This window comes from Anguilla rostrata, chromosome 3, assembly GCF_018555375.3.
Source record: "Anguilla rostrata isolate EN2019 chromosome 3, ASM1855537v3, whole genome shotgun sequence".
In the NCBI taxonomy this organism is placed as follows: domain Eukaryota; kingdom Metazoa; phylum Chordata; class Actinopteri; order Anguilliformes; family Anguillidae; genus Anguilla; species Anguilla rostrata.
The window spans coordinates 58,039,658-58,054,224 of NC_057935.1; the positions used below are offsets into that span (position 1 = coordinate 58,039,658).

The window sequence follows — 14,567 nt, forward strand, 5'->3', positions numbered from 1 at the left end:
CCTAACTCTGCATTAAGAGGGAACACTGTCTGTAGTAGTGTGTTAAAGGATGTATGGCACTTCCCTGTGGGGACCCTAACTCTGCATTTAGAGGGAACACCGTCTGTAGTAGTGTGTTAAAGGATGTATGAGACTTCCCTGTGGGGTCCCTAACTCTGCATTAAGAGGGAACACTGTCTGTAGTAGTGTGTTAAAGGATGTATGAGACTTCCCTGTGGGGACCCTAACTCTGCATTAAGAGGGAACACTGTCTGTAGTAGTGTGTTAAAGGATGTATGACACTTCCCTGTGGGGACCCTAACTCTGCATTAAGAGGGAACACTGTCTGTAGTAGTGTGTTAAAGGACCCCAAAGCCTCCTTATGAGGACCCTGACTCGACATTAAGAGGGAACACTGTCTGTAGTAGCAGAGCACGAGACTTCAGCCGTACGCAGTGTGTCCCTTGCTGTGTTTTTAAGCTCTTCTCCCTTGTTTCTCCGCACATGGAGGAATATTCTCTGGCCCAGCAGAGCTCAAGGACGTCGTGGCCTTGCACACAGTTGATTCATTCTGTGGTCTTGGGATATGCAGTTTGTTGATGCGAGCCAGGCCAGTGTTATCAGGAAACGCCTCCGGACAGCAGGGGTGGGGTTTCAGAGTAGCTCGGGTCATAAAATAATGGGTTACTTTTGCGTTTATTTCTCTCCGCAGTTTATTTGAGGTCTTCAGACTTTGCCTGAGATCCCCAAAAGTTGGATGTAGTGTTCCCCCGGAGCAGTGGGCCCAGTCCGGCCCAGATTCCTGCAATTCTGAGGACATGCGTTGAGAATATTGCACAATTACAGATCATTTCATCACTTTAAAAAAAAAACAAAAAAAAAACAAAACACATTTTGGAAGGTGCAACAACATGGGTCCATGCCAAGCCCAGGTTAAATAAATTACGGTCTGACTTCAACCCTTTAGATACCAGTTAAGATCCTGCGGACTGCTGCCAATTTCATAAAGAAAACTCCATGTTCCCAATGTTCTGAGATTAATTCATATGATGGCACATCTGCGTTCACACGACAGTAGATCTTGTTAAGCATTCTCATGGATCTGCTGGTGTTTTTTTTTTCCAGGAGCATTTAAAGAGTGAGAGTGTTTGAAATACGTGCGCGTATTTCCGTTTCCTAGTTCCCGTAGTGCGGGCCACTAAAGCCACCCACTCTTTTTTTTTTTGCAGGGTAATGCACTGAACGCTTAATGTTCTCCTCTTGGGTTTGGTGTGAGCCTTCATGCCCCGTCACCCTTAAATGATTCAGGCATTTTTCGACGCTGTGTTGGTGGCATGTACGGTGCTCCGCGCACTGCTTAGGGCTGTCCTACTTAGGAGGTGCAGCGAAAGTTCACCGGTGTGCCCTGCGGTGGTTGTGGTGAGGCATGTTCTCTCACCTTTCTGGTGAAAGTAAAAAAAAAAACTGCTCTCGTTTCCACCCGAAACCGCCTCCTCCAAAGACTTGCAAAGAAACGGCCACCTTCTCTGAGCTCTGATAGGGCAGCGCCTGGTGGGGGCGGAGCCGTGGCCAGCCAGTAGATTGATTGATTGATTGATTGGTTGATTGTAGAGGGTATGCATTGACGTCACTTTCCCACCGGAATACGGTCACAGGTTCACAGGTCACAGGTTCGATTCCCCGGTAGGACACAGCCATTGTAACCTGCATTGCTTCAGCATATGTATAAAAAGTTCTGCAAGTTGCTCTGGATGAGCGACTGCTACATGCCTGTAATCTAACGTAAAATCCTATTCACATTCAGCTAAAATTCCAATTGGTGACTGACACACTAGTTTTTGTGACCGCCGTAGAACATTAATTTTAATGGCGTAGATGTAGATGACAGCCAATCACAAGTGTCACTCAGTGTTCCCAGTGTTTTCTCTATGTTCTGACTGACGTGATTGTGGGCCGATGGTGGTATGTAAGAGACATCATGTAGGAAGAGCACGTGGCCTGTGGTGGGTGATCTGCAGTCTGAGCCTCGCAAGATGGCCGCCTGTGGCACCAGCGAGTGATGGTCACTCACCAGCCTGTTGGCAAACTAAGTGGAAATCGATGCATTTGGACATGCCACGCAGATACTGGGATCCCATCCCATTACATTTTTTTATTTTTTGCAGCAGCAGCAGCGGTTCATGACTAATACTTGAGTATAATCCACTTCACAGTGTTTGTTTTTTGATTTTATGGCTCGTCTTGAGCACAGTTTCGTTTTGACTCGCTGAGCTGGCTTGGGGGGGGGGTCTGTTGTGCAATGGGACATCTGACTAAAGGGATTTCCGAAGAACAGCTCCCTGCTGACATCATTTTCCTTTGCTTTCTGTCAGTTTTTTGGTGAATCATTTCAGTGATTTGTTTCAGTTGATTCCCTGGATGACTCCTCCTCTGACTCCTCCTACTCCTCTCTCTCTCTCCCCGCTGTGTTTGCAGGCAGTACCACTCGAGCGCCGCGTCGCTCGCCCGATCGGAGACGTACAACGCTTCGCTTTTCCACGACGCCAGCGAGTCGCCTGGCCTCGGGTTCTCCCAGAACATGGACTTCCCTCAGGTGAGAGTCAGTTCCTCCTCTACGTTCCCTGGAACATAGACTTCCCTCAGGTAAGAGTCAGTCCCTCCTTTACCTTCCCTGGAACATAGACTTCCCTCAGGTGAGAGTCAGTTCCTCCTCTACGTTCCCTGGAACATAGACTTCCCTCAGGTGAGAGTCAGTTCCTCCTTTACGCTCCCTGGAACATAGACTTCCCTCAGGTAAGAGTCAGTTCCTCCTTTACGTTCCCTGGAACATAGACTTCCCTCAGGTAAGAGTCAGTTCCTCCTCTACGCTCCCTGGAACATAGACTTCCCTCAGGTAAGAGTCAGTTCCTCCCCTACGCTCCCTGGAACATAGATTTCCCTCAGGTGAGAGTCAGTTCCTCCTTTACGTTCCCTGGAACATAGACATCCCTCAGGTAAGAGTCAGTTCCTCCTTTATGTTCCCTGGAACATAAATGGGTAGTAGTCAGTTTCTCAGGATCTTCTCAGCATCACTGCAGTCACTCTGTTGGTGTTGGAGTATCACTTGGGTTACTTCATAAGACTTGAGTCTCGTTGATGTTACTCTGGAAGCATGGAGCTTTAGCGTCAGTGGAGTTACTCTGATAGTGTGGAATTGCAGTGTTACTGCTGGACTCGTCTGTGTTGCTCTCACTGAACGTGAAGCTTACACATCCAGGGTTTTCGCTAGGTTTTCAGAGGGCTTCGACCCTCAACTGCATTTTGGAACAGCGTTTTTTTATATATGAAGAAACGCTTTGACCACCGGTTTTCATCAGAGAAAGACGTTACGTGTGAACACAGCCTAATTTTGTTTAGCTACCAAACCACGTTAGATACTAACGTTAGTTCAGTCGAGGTATCTTTATGTAACTAGCTTCGCTGGCTAACGTAACTAAATTCAGTACCTGGATATCTATGTAAGTTAGCTGGGTTCGCAATTTCTTTAGTTGTAAAATACTAAAAATAGGCTACATTAGTTATATCTTCTCTCTATCTGCTATCGCATTGTTAACATCCACAAGAATTACTCCCTAATAAGAAAGTTTATACTTCATTTTATTCTTTGTTGAGGCTTACCTTATCGATGGCTTGCAACTTGCTCATCCGAGTCGATGGTTGTAACCATCTCAAATTGACGGTGCAGAGAAATATCTTATCAGCTGTTTGATTAGCTTGGCGATGAGCGTCTGTCGCACACCAGTCACACAAACGTTCGTCCAAACACCGATTGTTGATCGGCAGGTCATTCCTTTTGCCGGCTTACATTTCCGTTTGAGATCAAGCCACCTCTCGGTTTTTTTTTTTGGTTTTTTTTTGTCAGCGCGTAGAACTCTCACCGTTGTTTTTACGTTCGTTCTGATACGTCGCCTCAATGCTTTTTTACGTTCGTTCGGCTTGAGGCGCTCCACAGAGACACTCAGGCGCTGCGCCTCAGCCTTTCTATGGTACGGAGAACCCTGGTATCTCTGCAGTTGCTCAGTGGCGATGTGGTGGGCGAGCTGCGCCTCTGTGGTTACTCTGGGGGCCTGGGTGATGGGGGGGTGGAGGTCAGCAGAAATCACCGAGGCTCCACCTGCTTGCCGCTGATGTTGGTGCTCTCCCTGGGGTGCGATGACTCCTAGGTGATGACCCTCAGGTGACCCCCCCCCCCCCTCCCCTGCTTTTCTCTGTCTGATGTCACAGTGGTCAAATTTCCACAGCTTAGCCTCTTAGCGCAAAGCCCCTAGTGGTCAGCACGCCGGCGTGCCGAGATTACTGAACGCAGACATTCGGTGCTACTGCAACCAAAGTATGAGTTGTTCATTTAACACGCACCCCTCCCTGCAGCCTCGTCTACAACTAAATCCCCCACCCATGACATAATGGACAATTCTGTCTATCTGGGCTTTCATAAAAATATTCCGTCATAGTAACAAGATAAACCCGACAATAGCCCTAAGATATGCCAATACAGCAGTGAAAACGCTGCTCACTGAATAACGAAAGGAGTTATTTGGTCATATGGTCAAGGAGTTTTTGCAAACTAAAAAAGAGTAAATTCATTTTTGATTTTTTGCCTAGACAATTGCATTTGTGGCACGTTATTTTTTTCCAAAACTATGAATATAAACGAATCTGATTTAGTATTGTAAATGGTACAAATGTATTGCTTCATTTAAGCCATTTTTCAAGCCTCTGTGGTCACACCTGGAGTTATAAAGCTTTAAATAGGGTACCCCCTAAAATGATTGGGCAGATTTGGCATGTGCGCTAAGGGGTTAAATTTACTTGTATCTGGCTTCGACACCCCTGTCTCAGGGTTAAGAGGGGGGGGGGTTGCTTTGTAGTGGCAGAAAAGCAAGGTCAGGACCAGCAGCAGCCTCAGAGTGTGCTCTCTTTGTCTTCCTACTCCCAGACAGCAGGGGGCGCTGTTCCTTTCTCACACAGTGGTAGGTCCAGCCTGCAGTCTGGATGCACCTTTTAGGAAACGTGTAGGGCAATGTGTGTGTGTGTGTGTGTGTGTGTGCGCGCGCGCGTGTGTGTGAGTGTGCGCCCCCGTGTGTATGCACCTGTGTGTGTACATGTATGCGTGTGTGTACATGTAGCACCGTGTCCCATTGTGACCCCCCCCCCCGTGTGCGGGGCGGTGATGTCAGTGCGGCTGAGGGACCTCTGGTGGGTGTTTTACGGTAACTGACGGTGCGGTTATGGATCTGGCCCTGCACACGGGCCCTGCCGGTAAACTGCTCCCAGCCCCCTCTGCTCCGCCGCGCGGTGTTCCCTATCCACCAGAGAGAGGAGAGACCCGCTCAGCACAGCACAGTCACACTGCCAGAGAGAGGAGAGACCCGCTCAGCACAGTTCAGCACAGTCACCTGCCAGAGATAAGACCACTCAGCACAGTCAACTGCAGAGAGAGGAGAGACCTGCTCACACAGTCACACTGCCAGGGAGAGGAGAGACCCGCTCAGCACAGTTCAGCACAGTCACACTGCCAGAGAGAGGAGAGACCCGCTCAGCACAGTTCAGCACAGTCACACTGCCAGAGAGAGGAGAGACCCACTCAGCACAGTCACACTGCCAGAGAGAGGAGAGACCCACTCAGCACAGTTCAGCACAGTCACACTGCCAGAGAGAGGAGAGACCCACTCAGCACAGTTCAGCACAGTCACACTGCCAGAGAGAGGAGAGACACACTCAGCACAATCACACTGCCAGGGAGAGGAGAGACCTGCTCGCACAGTCACACTGCCAAGAGAGGAGAGACCGCTCAGCACAGTTCAGCACAGTCCACTGCAGAGAGGGAGACAACTCAGCACAATCACACTGCCAGAGAGGAGAGTCCCCTCAGCACAGTTCAGCACAGTCACACTGCCAGAGAGAGGAGACCGCTCAGCACAGTTCAGCCAGTCACACTGCCAGAGAGGAGACCACTCAGCCAGTCACACTGCCAGAGAGAGGAGAGACCCACTCAGCACAGTTCAGCACAGTCACACTGCCAGAGAGAGGAGAGACCCACTCAGCACAGTCACACTGCCAGAGAGAGGAGAGACCCGCTCAGCACAGTTCAGCAGTCACACTGCCAGAGAGAGGAGTGTCCCGCTGAGCACAGCACTGCACAGCACAGCACAGTCACTCTGCTCGAGAGAGGAGAGACCCACTCAGCACAAAGGGAAGGACGTGCGTCTTTGCGGCTTGCCTCCTGTGTCCAGACTGCCGATCAGCCTGTCCTTATCCAGTCATCTCTCTGTCTGTCTGTCTGTCTGTCTGCCTGTTGACTCTGAGGAAGACGCTTGTCGAAACGTCAGTCACCCCCCTGCAATAAACGTGCAGACCTTACGAGTGCTCCAGTATCTTACTTCGGTAGTTTATTTGAGGTGCCCAGGTAAAAAGCCTAGCTTACATATATATACTTGTATATATATACTTGTCCTCTACTGTCAAGCACCTTTTCCTTGAAACTTGGCTGAAGCGCGTTGGACTGTACTTTTGGGTTTTCAGTGCCTGTCTGCCTGTCTCTCTGCCTGTCTGCCTGTCTCTCTGCCTGTCTGTCTGTCTGTCTGTCTGGCAGAACGAGTACCACACGTACACGTTTCAGCTTCCTCCTCCTCCTCCTCCTCCTTCGTCTCCGCTCCAGCTCCTCCACGGCCATCCATTCTGCCTGCAAGCGATGCCATCTTTCTTCTTTTTCTTCCTTATTCAGTCGCATCCTGATTTGTCTACAGTTCATTTTTTATTTTTTCCCCCCCAGTGAACCTTGTCTTAAATAAACATCCCGGGTTGTTCTCACTCCCGCACTCCCGTGTGATTCGGCAGGGGTGTAAAAGCTGGAGGTGGTCACCTCTCCCTGCTTTATGGCCCCGGCCTGGTCTTTATGGAACCAAGCGCCTGAAAGTGCTGACCTTTGACCCCTGGAGGGTGTACTCTCTGTCACGTTTGGATAAGGCTGTAGAAAGCAAATGGAGAAGTGAGACCTGTACCCTGTGTTTTTGGGGGCCTCTGCCTCACACGGCTGTCACTGTTTGCACCCCAAATGCCCCGAATGCACACCCCGCTTTGGGGGTGGGGATGGGGGGGGGGGGTGGAATGGACCCCCCCTTTTCCTGGGAACCCCGTGGCGGTCTGGCGGTTTGTTGGCGTTGGCGCGTTCAGCGCTGGAGTTCCGCGCTAAATCTGCCCTGCTGGGGCTGGGAGGCGGGTCAGTGGATATGAAAATCCTCACAAAAATCATTTAATGTGTGGAAAAAAAACTCCGATTCCCATGAGCATCAGCCCTGTATACCCTGCAGATGCGGTTGAGATTACACCACATTCAGTAAAACGGGCTTGACTGCCAGTAATTCGGTCACTTACCAACAAAAGCAGCATTTCCTGAAAGCCCTCCTCCCCCCCCCCCCAAGCCCCTCCCCTCTCCTCTCTTAACCACCTTTATCACAGTGGAACCACACCTCGATCAATATGACTAAACGCGTTTCCTGCTGCAAACAAACGCCTGTTCCTCCCGTTACTGGCCAGCGTCCTGTGTGTGTGTGTGTGTATGCGCATGTGGTGTGTGTATGTGTCTGTTTGTGCGTGCATGCGTGCGGTGTGTGTGTGTATGTGCGTGTGGTGTGTGTGTGTATGCGCGTACGGTGTGTGCACGGTGCGGTGTGTGTGTGTGTATGCGTGTGCGGTGTGTGTGTGCATGCGCGTGCGGTGTGTGTGTGTGTGTGTGTGTTTTTGCATGAGGAGCGGCTCTGTGCTGGAGCTCACAGGGGCAGTGTGCTGCTCTGCTCCGGGGCAGAGTAGATCCCAGCTCCATGTATCTCCGGCAGTTCTGGACTAAATACTTCACCCAGCTGGGCCGCCCTCTCCCCCAGGTAGGGTCCTCCGGTGCTCTCTCTCTCTCTCTCTCAGCTCTCTCTCTCTCTCCCACGCCCGTGAGCTCTCTCAGCGCTCTCTCTCTCTCTGAGACGGACGGCGCGCTCTCTCTCTCTCTCTGAGACGGACGCTCAGCTTCTGTTTGAGGAAGCTGTGCTTTCGGGGCCAGGGCCGATCCCCTCTCTGCCCGTCTCCGGTCAGATTCCCGCCGGGCGTTCCCGATCGCCCCTCTCCGGAGCGCCGGAGGGCTCCTTCCAGCCTGGGCAGCGCGCCGCGGGGGAATTCCGGCTCGCCGTCCCTCCCGATTTTTTCCCCCCCCCGTGTGTTTCCTGAAACTACTGCAAACAAGGGACACACAGGACACCACAGGGAGAACTGAGGCTTTGGGTTTAACATGGACTCATGGACATGTTTGTTTTGATCTTGTGTGGCGAGAAATATTCTTTTGCATATTTAATATGTATTTTTATTTGTGTTGTCATTACTCTGGAAGGAGATGCACTAAGGAGAAATTACGAGTGGCTTTTGTCAGACGTGGCGTGCTTTGGTGTGATTTGGTGCACATTAAGCTGTCCAGCCTGTTGTATTATTGAAGGCTTTGCTAAGTGGACACATTTGCAGGTGTGTGTGGGTAACAGTTTGACGTACAACACATTCCATACAGACAGGAGGTACATTTTTGCATTCAAATGCATATTTATAATTCCCTTGTGAGGTGGTGACTTTGCTTTGGAAGTTAAAATGTTTACAATTTTTTGAAGGTTTAGAATGCTCCTGTGAGGTGATGTCGTTTAAATGTCGTTAAAGTTTTCGTTTTTGAATATTGTAGTTGTAGCGTGGTCCTGCTAGGTAATGTTAGTCTTTTAGGAGTTGATAAAGTTTTTGTTTTTGAATATTGTAGTGCAGTTGTAGCGTGTAGTCCTGTGATAGTGGCATTGCTTTGCCGTCTTTATTTTCCCGGCTGATTGCACTCTCGGTTGATCTGTCATCACCTGCCCTGAAACTGGAGAATCTAACCTCCGGAATGTTCCGTTACCCCAAATCACCCACCCGCCTGTGCTAATCACTCTCGGCTAAACTCTGACGAAACCGACCGCGGCGGTCGTGTTGTTTAAGGTTTGAAGGTTCGAAAAATATTTGCTTTTTTGAGATTTATCGCTCAGCACGGCAATAAAGGCAACAAGCAGATTTCCTTTCTTTGATACCTGAGGAGCACGGAGACGTATAAACGTCCATGGGGCCGTTCCTCAGTTAAACTTTAATTAAACTTTAAACGTTTAGCCGTGCATATGAGCCACATTCATTTTATTTTTATTCGTTATACTCAGTAACGGACCCCTCATTAGCAGGCAGTATTGCATTTTTGTTCCCCTTCAGTTTTGATTGAAGTCCACGCAGTCCCTTCTGAAATTTTGCCGACGTGGCCCGGGAGAAGTGCCACATTTTTAGGGGATGATGTCACACCCGTGAGGGGTCACTGACTAGCCGGCACCTCACTCCCGTTTCCCGGCAGTTGCGTAAGCCCTGTTGGGCGGCCATTTTCTTTTGTCCCGGCGGTTCTTTTGTGTGTGTGTGTGTGTGTGTGTGTGTGTGTGTGTCACCGCGGTACTGGCACCCCAATGCATGCTCCCCCGTGGCACTTTCACCCGCTTTCCCCTGGCAGTGCCAAGGCCTACGCCTGGTATCTGGAGAGGCTGATATTGCCGCAAGGAAAAGAAGGGGAGCAGTGCTGCTAACTTAGCGCTTTAGCGAGCCTGCACTGCTAATTTAGCCCTTTAGCGGGCCTGCACTGCTAATTTAGCCCTTTAGCAGGCCTGCACTGCTAATTTAGCCCTTTAGCGGGCCTGCACTGCTAATTTAGCCCTTTAGCGGGCCTGCACTGCTAATTTAGCCCTTTAGCGGGCCTGCACTGCTAATTTAGCCTTTTAGCAGGCTCTGCACTGCTAACTTAGCGCTTTAGCGGGCCTGCACTGCTAACTTAGCGCTTTAGCGGGCCTGCACTGCTAACTTAGCGCTTTAGCGGGCCTGCACTGCTAACTTAGCGCTTTAGCGGGCCTGCACTGCTAACTTAGCGCTTTAGCGGGCCTGCGCTGCTAACTTAGCAGTTCAGTCTCCCTGCACTGCTAGCTTAGTACACTGATTTTTTTTAGCTCAGTTTGGGGACGTCACAAAGTGAATTACAGTAACGGTGCAGATAAAATTGATACAGATTCTCCCCTCTGATTACACCGCCTGCCCCCCCCTCCTGCACCCTATCTGTGGTGCTCATTGTGGTGTCTGTTTTACTTTCAGAAAATATTACACAGTGCTGTGCTCAGATAACCAACAACTCTACTGTTCTTCTCACAGGCTCACACTCTCCTTTAATGCATTTGATGCACGTTATCATGTGACGTGTGTTAATTTAGCTTGAATTTTCTCCTATCATGAATAGGAGACGACAATTCAGGGTTTCTGCTTTCGCACCTCTGTGAGTAGTTGCCTCTTCTGTGACCCCCCACCCCCCTTTTTCTCCCCTTACTTGTTCTTGACGGGTTGCCAGACCTGAGCCTGTTCTTTGGTTTCACTTCCTGTCTGTCGGTCTGTCTGCGTATTCACGAGGGGGGATTCCCCACCAGCTCTGGCTGGTTCTGTGGGTCAGAGCTGGCGAGTCTCTTTTCCCACAATGCCCTGGGTGTGGGGACGGGAAACTCTGCAGGCCAGACACTTCAGCGCTGTGTGAGTCTGCGTTTAATACAGGGAGTGAAACATTCCCTTTCTGCTTTGACGCTGTTATTCAAAGTGCTGTACGGTGAGTGTGTAGCCTTGTAGCACGTGTGAGTGCGGCTGTTCTTTGAGTGCCGTCTCTCCCACGGTGTGTACAGAACAAAGTAGAGCATTAGAGTGACTGACCTCTCTCCTGGGCCCTCTGTGTCTGTGTGTGAGCTCAGCTTTGCTCATCAGTGGTGTGGACACAGCATCGCGCAGGTGTACCAGGAGACTCACGCAGGTGTACCTGGAGACTCACGCAGGTGTACCAGGAGACTCTTCTGAGCCGGTCACATGGGGCCAAGCTTTTTTTTTAATCATAAAAAACGAAGCCAAGCTCAGGCCGCTGGGTGGGGGATAAATCCGATGCTCTGCCAAAACATCAGGTTGTTTCAGAAATAAGATGAGCTGTCTGGACATTCCAGTGTCAGAGCAGGGGAAAACGGAGTTTCTAAAGAAGAAAGGGGAACGTAAGAAAAGTTATGTTTATTTGATGTCACTCTGGAGCCAAAGAACAGTAAAATCGTTTGCGTGCCACTGTCCACACAACAGCGTGGTTCAGGGGTAATCCAGAATTAATTCTGGCCCATAAATGGATGATGATCTGGCTTTCTGAAAATGTGGGAAATGTAGTTTCGTGGGAGGAGTCGTGGGGAATGTAGTTCTGTGGGACGACCTCATTCTTTCTTCCGAGAAAGCATTGGCCCCCACGGACGCGCGCGTGCTGCGCGTGTGAGGCGCGACTGTCAGAGGCGCATCCTGCCTTTCAGAGGGGTTCTGGGAAATGGCGCTGATGCCGTGGCATTCCTCTGGGGGTTATGATGGGATGGCGGGCAGCTGCGGGGGTTAACGAGAAGGAGTCCTGATCTCAGAGAAGGATGGCGGTTTCCTCACGGCATCTGAGAGGTGTTCTTATGAAGAGCATCTCATTGAGCTTGCATTTGAAGAATATATATATATATGTGTGTATGTATATATATGTATATATAAATTTAATGTCTCATTGATACAACTGGATATTTTCCGAAGCGATTCAGGGTAAGTAAATAAGGGTACAATGGTTTCATCCCATCAGCTCTGGAAGTTTGGGTCTGAACCACACAGTAGGGTTGCCATGGGAATACCGGGAGTTGCCAGGGCAATACCAGGGGCTGCCAGGGTAGGGGCTTTTAAATGACTGGATCTGGGTGCATGGCTGCACCTGTTGGTTTTCACTTTGGTACGGCAGGCATAACTACTACTTCGAATGATGACATCACTTCCTGGAACAGTGAGGAGAGGAGTTTTTTTTTTTTAAAGGAAAGAAAATATCCATTTACTGCTGTCACAGCCACCCAACACGACCCAAACCGACCCAACCTTGCCTTCAGAAACTGACTCTAATAATCTGCTGAACACAGCTCTCTCTCATTCTGTCTCTCCCTGTCTCTCTCTCTCTCTCTGGGGGGTGGGCTCTTTGTCCTTGAAAGACCTTGACAATGCTGGCCCGTCTGTAGCAGTTTGTCCGCTTCCTGTTATGACATTAGTCATTGGATTAGATGTGTTGGGGGAGGGGGGGGTTGGTTGGGTGCTCCCTCCTCCTCCTTTTTATCCCATTGTCTGCTGGGACCTCACTTTCCTAATGTTCTACAGAAATATCCCATCATCCTCTTCTCCATCTCCCCTCCCCCCTTCCATTTACATATTGGGCTTTAGCACCTGCCGTTATCTACAGCCACTTCCACAGATTATGTTTTTAAATAAATTTAAAAAATGTGTTCAGACAGCTGGATATTCAGCTATCCAGGATTAGTACTTTGCAGAAGGGTACAGCCGCATTGGGAGTGGAACCTGCAGCCTCTGAGCTGAAGCCTCTACGGCTGTGCGGAGGGTGTTGGTCGAGTCCTGGAGGGTGGGGGGGCTGCGTGAGCTGAATTTTTTTCACACTGGTGAAATTTCATACTTTTACTTACTATTTTTTTATGCTCTTTCCTTTTTATCTATTTTATGCAAATCACTTTGAATTGCCTCTGTGTATGAAATGTGCTATACAAACAAACTTCCCTTGCCTTGCCTTGGTGTGACAACCACAAGGTTGTGGGCTCATCCCTCTGTGCTGGAGTGCTGCCTGTTTGTTGTAAATTAGTGGCTGTATAAATTAGTAGTCTGACTATTTAAAGTGCACTGATGTGGATGTGGTCTTTTGCTAGGCTAATAAATAACGATTAGTGTAATTTGCGGTTGTGTTTTATTACCTCTGGTTTCCTGGTGGCATTCTACTGTTCTACACGTGTAGCCCCGCCCACGATGACCTCACTGCTCTGCTGAGTATCGCGTGTACCTTCCTGTCCCATCTAGGGCTGAAGGGTTAATGTGAATAGCCGATGCCACTGGTTTGTTACTTTATTACGCTGCACAGTACCCGCGCGCCGATTCCCCTTTGATTGGTGGGCGTTTCCTTGCAGGATTTCTCCATTGATGACCTCTCCAACACCTCGCTGGACTCCCTGTCCGAATACGCAGACACCCAAAGCTTCCTCAACTCCGACAGCCTGACGCACGTACCCACCATATGGGACGTCAGCACGCACAGCACTGCACAGAACCAGCACGAGGTGAGAGAGGACGCTATACACACCTGCTGTACATACACTATACACATACTATACACTTACACTATGCACACCTACTCTACATACACTATACACATACTATACACTTACACTATACACACCTGCTGTACATACACTATACACATACTATACACTTACACTATACACACCTGCTGTACATACACTGTACACATACTATACACACCTGCTGTACATACACTATACACATACTATACACTTACACTATACACACCTGCTGTACATACACTATACACATACTATACACTTACACTATACACACCTGCTGTACATACACTATACACATACTATACACTTACACTATACACACCTGCTGTACATACACTGTACACATACTATACACACCTGCTGTACATACACTATACACATACTATACACTTACACTATACACACCTGCTGTACATACACTATACACATACTATACACTTACACTATACACACCTGCTGTACATACACTATACACATACTATACACTTACACTATAAACACCTGCTGTACATACACTATATGCATACACACTATACACACACTATATACCCGTACTGTATGTACACTACGCATGCACTATACAAATGTACTATACACATACACTATCCACCCATACTATACACAGACTATACACATACACTATACACACACTGTACACATACATTACACACATGCTATTCAGATGGACTGTACACACACATACTATATACACTGTACAGTCATGATCACACTATACACATACAGTATACACTCACACGCACACCCCTGGCATAGAACAGGCGGCTTGCTGCCGCTGTTTTATTTGTCATGCCAAGCCTTTCCTTCCAGAAGTTTCCGTGGCCTAGTCGCCCGGTCCGTGTGTGGGCCCGCAGCCCCACCCCGGGGCTCTCGTTCGGTTGCTTTGGTTTTGCAGTTTGTCTCCGTTTGTTTTCCCGCTCTTTTTACCGGTCCTGTTGGTATCGTTCGCAGCAGAATGCCAGTTTGTTTTCCCGCCCTTTTTACCGGTCCTGTTGGTTTTGTTCGCAGCAGAATCCCAGTTCGTTTTCCCGCCCTTTTTACCGGTCCTGTTGGTTTTGTTCGCAGCAGAATCCCAGCCAGTTTCAGGGTCTCGGCACTTTGGAGGAAATCTCGGCCATTATCAACCCCCCGCCTTTGGGAGTATACCAGGTAGCCTCTCAGCTGAGCGGGCGTGGCTCTGCCCCTGCCCCTGCTGCGGGAAACCCTGTGTGCTCTGTGCTTTCCCCCTGAGAAACTAAACTCTGCAGTGTCTGTTCCTCCCTGTACAGTAGCTGTAAACTCTGC

The 14,567-nt window shown here is 49.3% G+C and overlaps 1 protein-coding gene across 4 annotated transcripts in view; it reads left to right on the forward strand.

Annotated features, from left to right (window-relative positions):
• The window catches only part of sbno2a (strawberry notch homolog 2a), a 43,799-nt gene that overhangs the window by 7,008 nt on the left and 22,224 nt on the right, over positions 1-14,567 (forward strand). The window contains exons 4-6 of one of the 4 annotated variants that reach the window (XM_064328650.1): positions 2,455-2,572; positions 13,092-13,241; positions 14,349-14,432. In XM_064328650.1, coding sequence (XP_064184720.1) covers positions 2,455-2,572; positions 13,092-13,241; positions 14,349-14,432 — 352 coding nt within the window. Of the gene's footprint in view, positions 1-2,454; positions 2,573-7,748; positions 7,899-13,091; positions 13,242-14,348; positions 14,433-14,567 lie in introns of those variants that run through there. The other 3 variants (XM_064328651.1, XM_064328653.1, XM_064328652.1) reach the window with 3 other exon arrangements.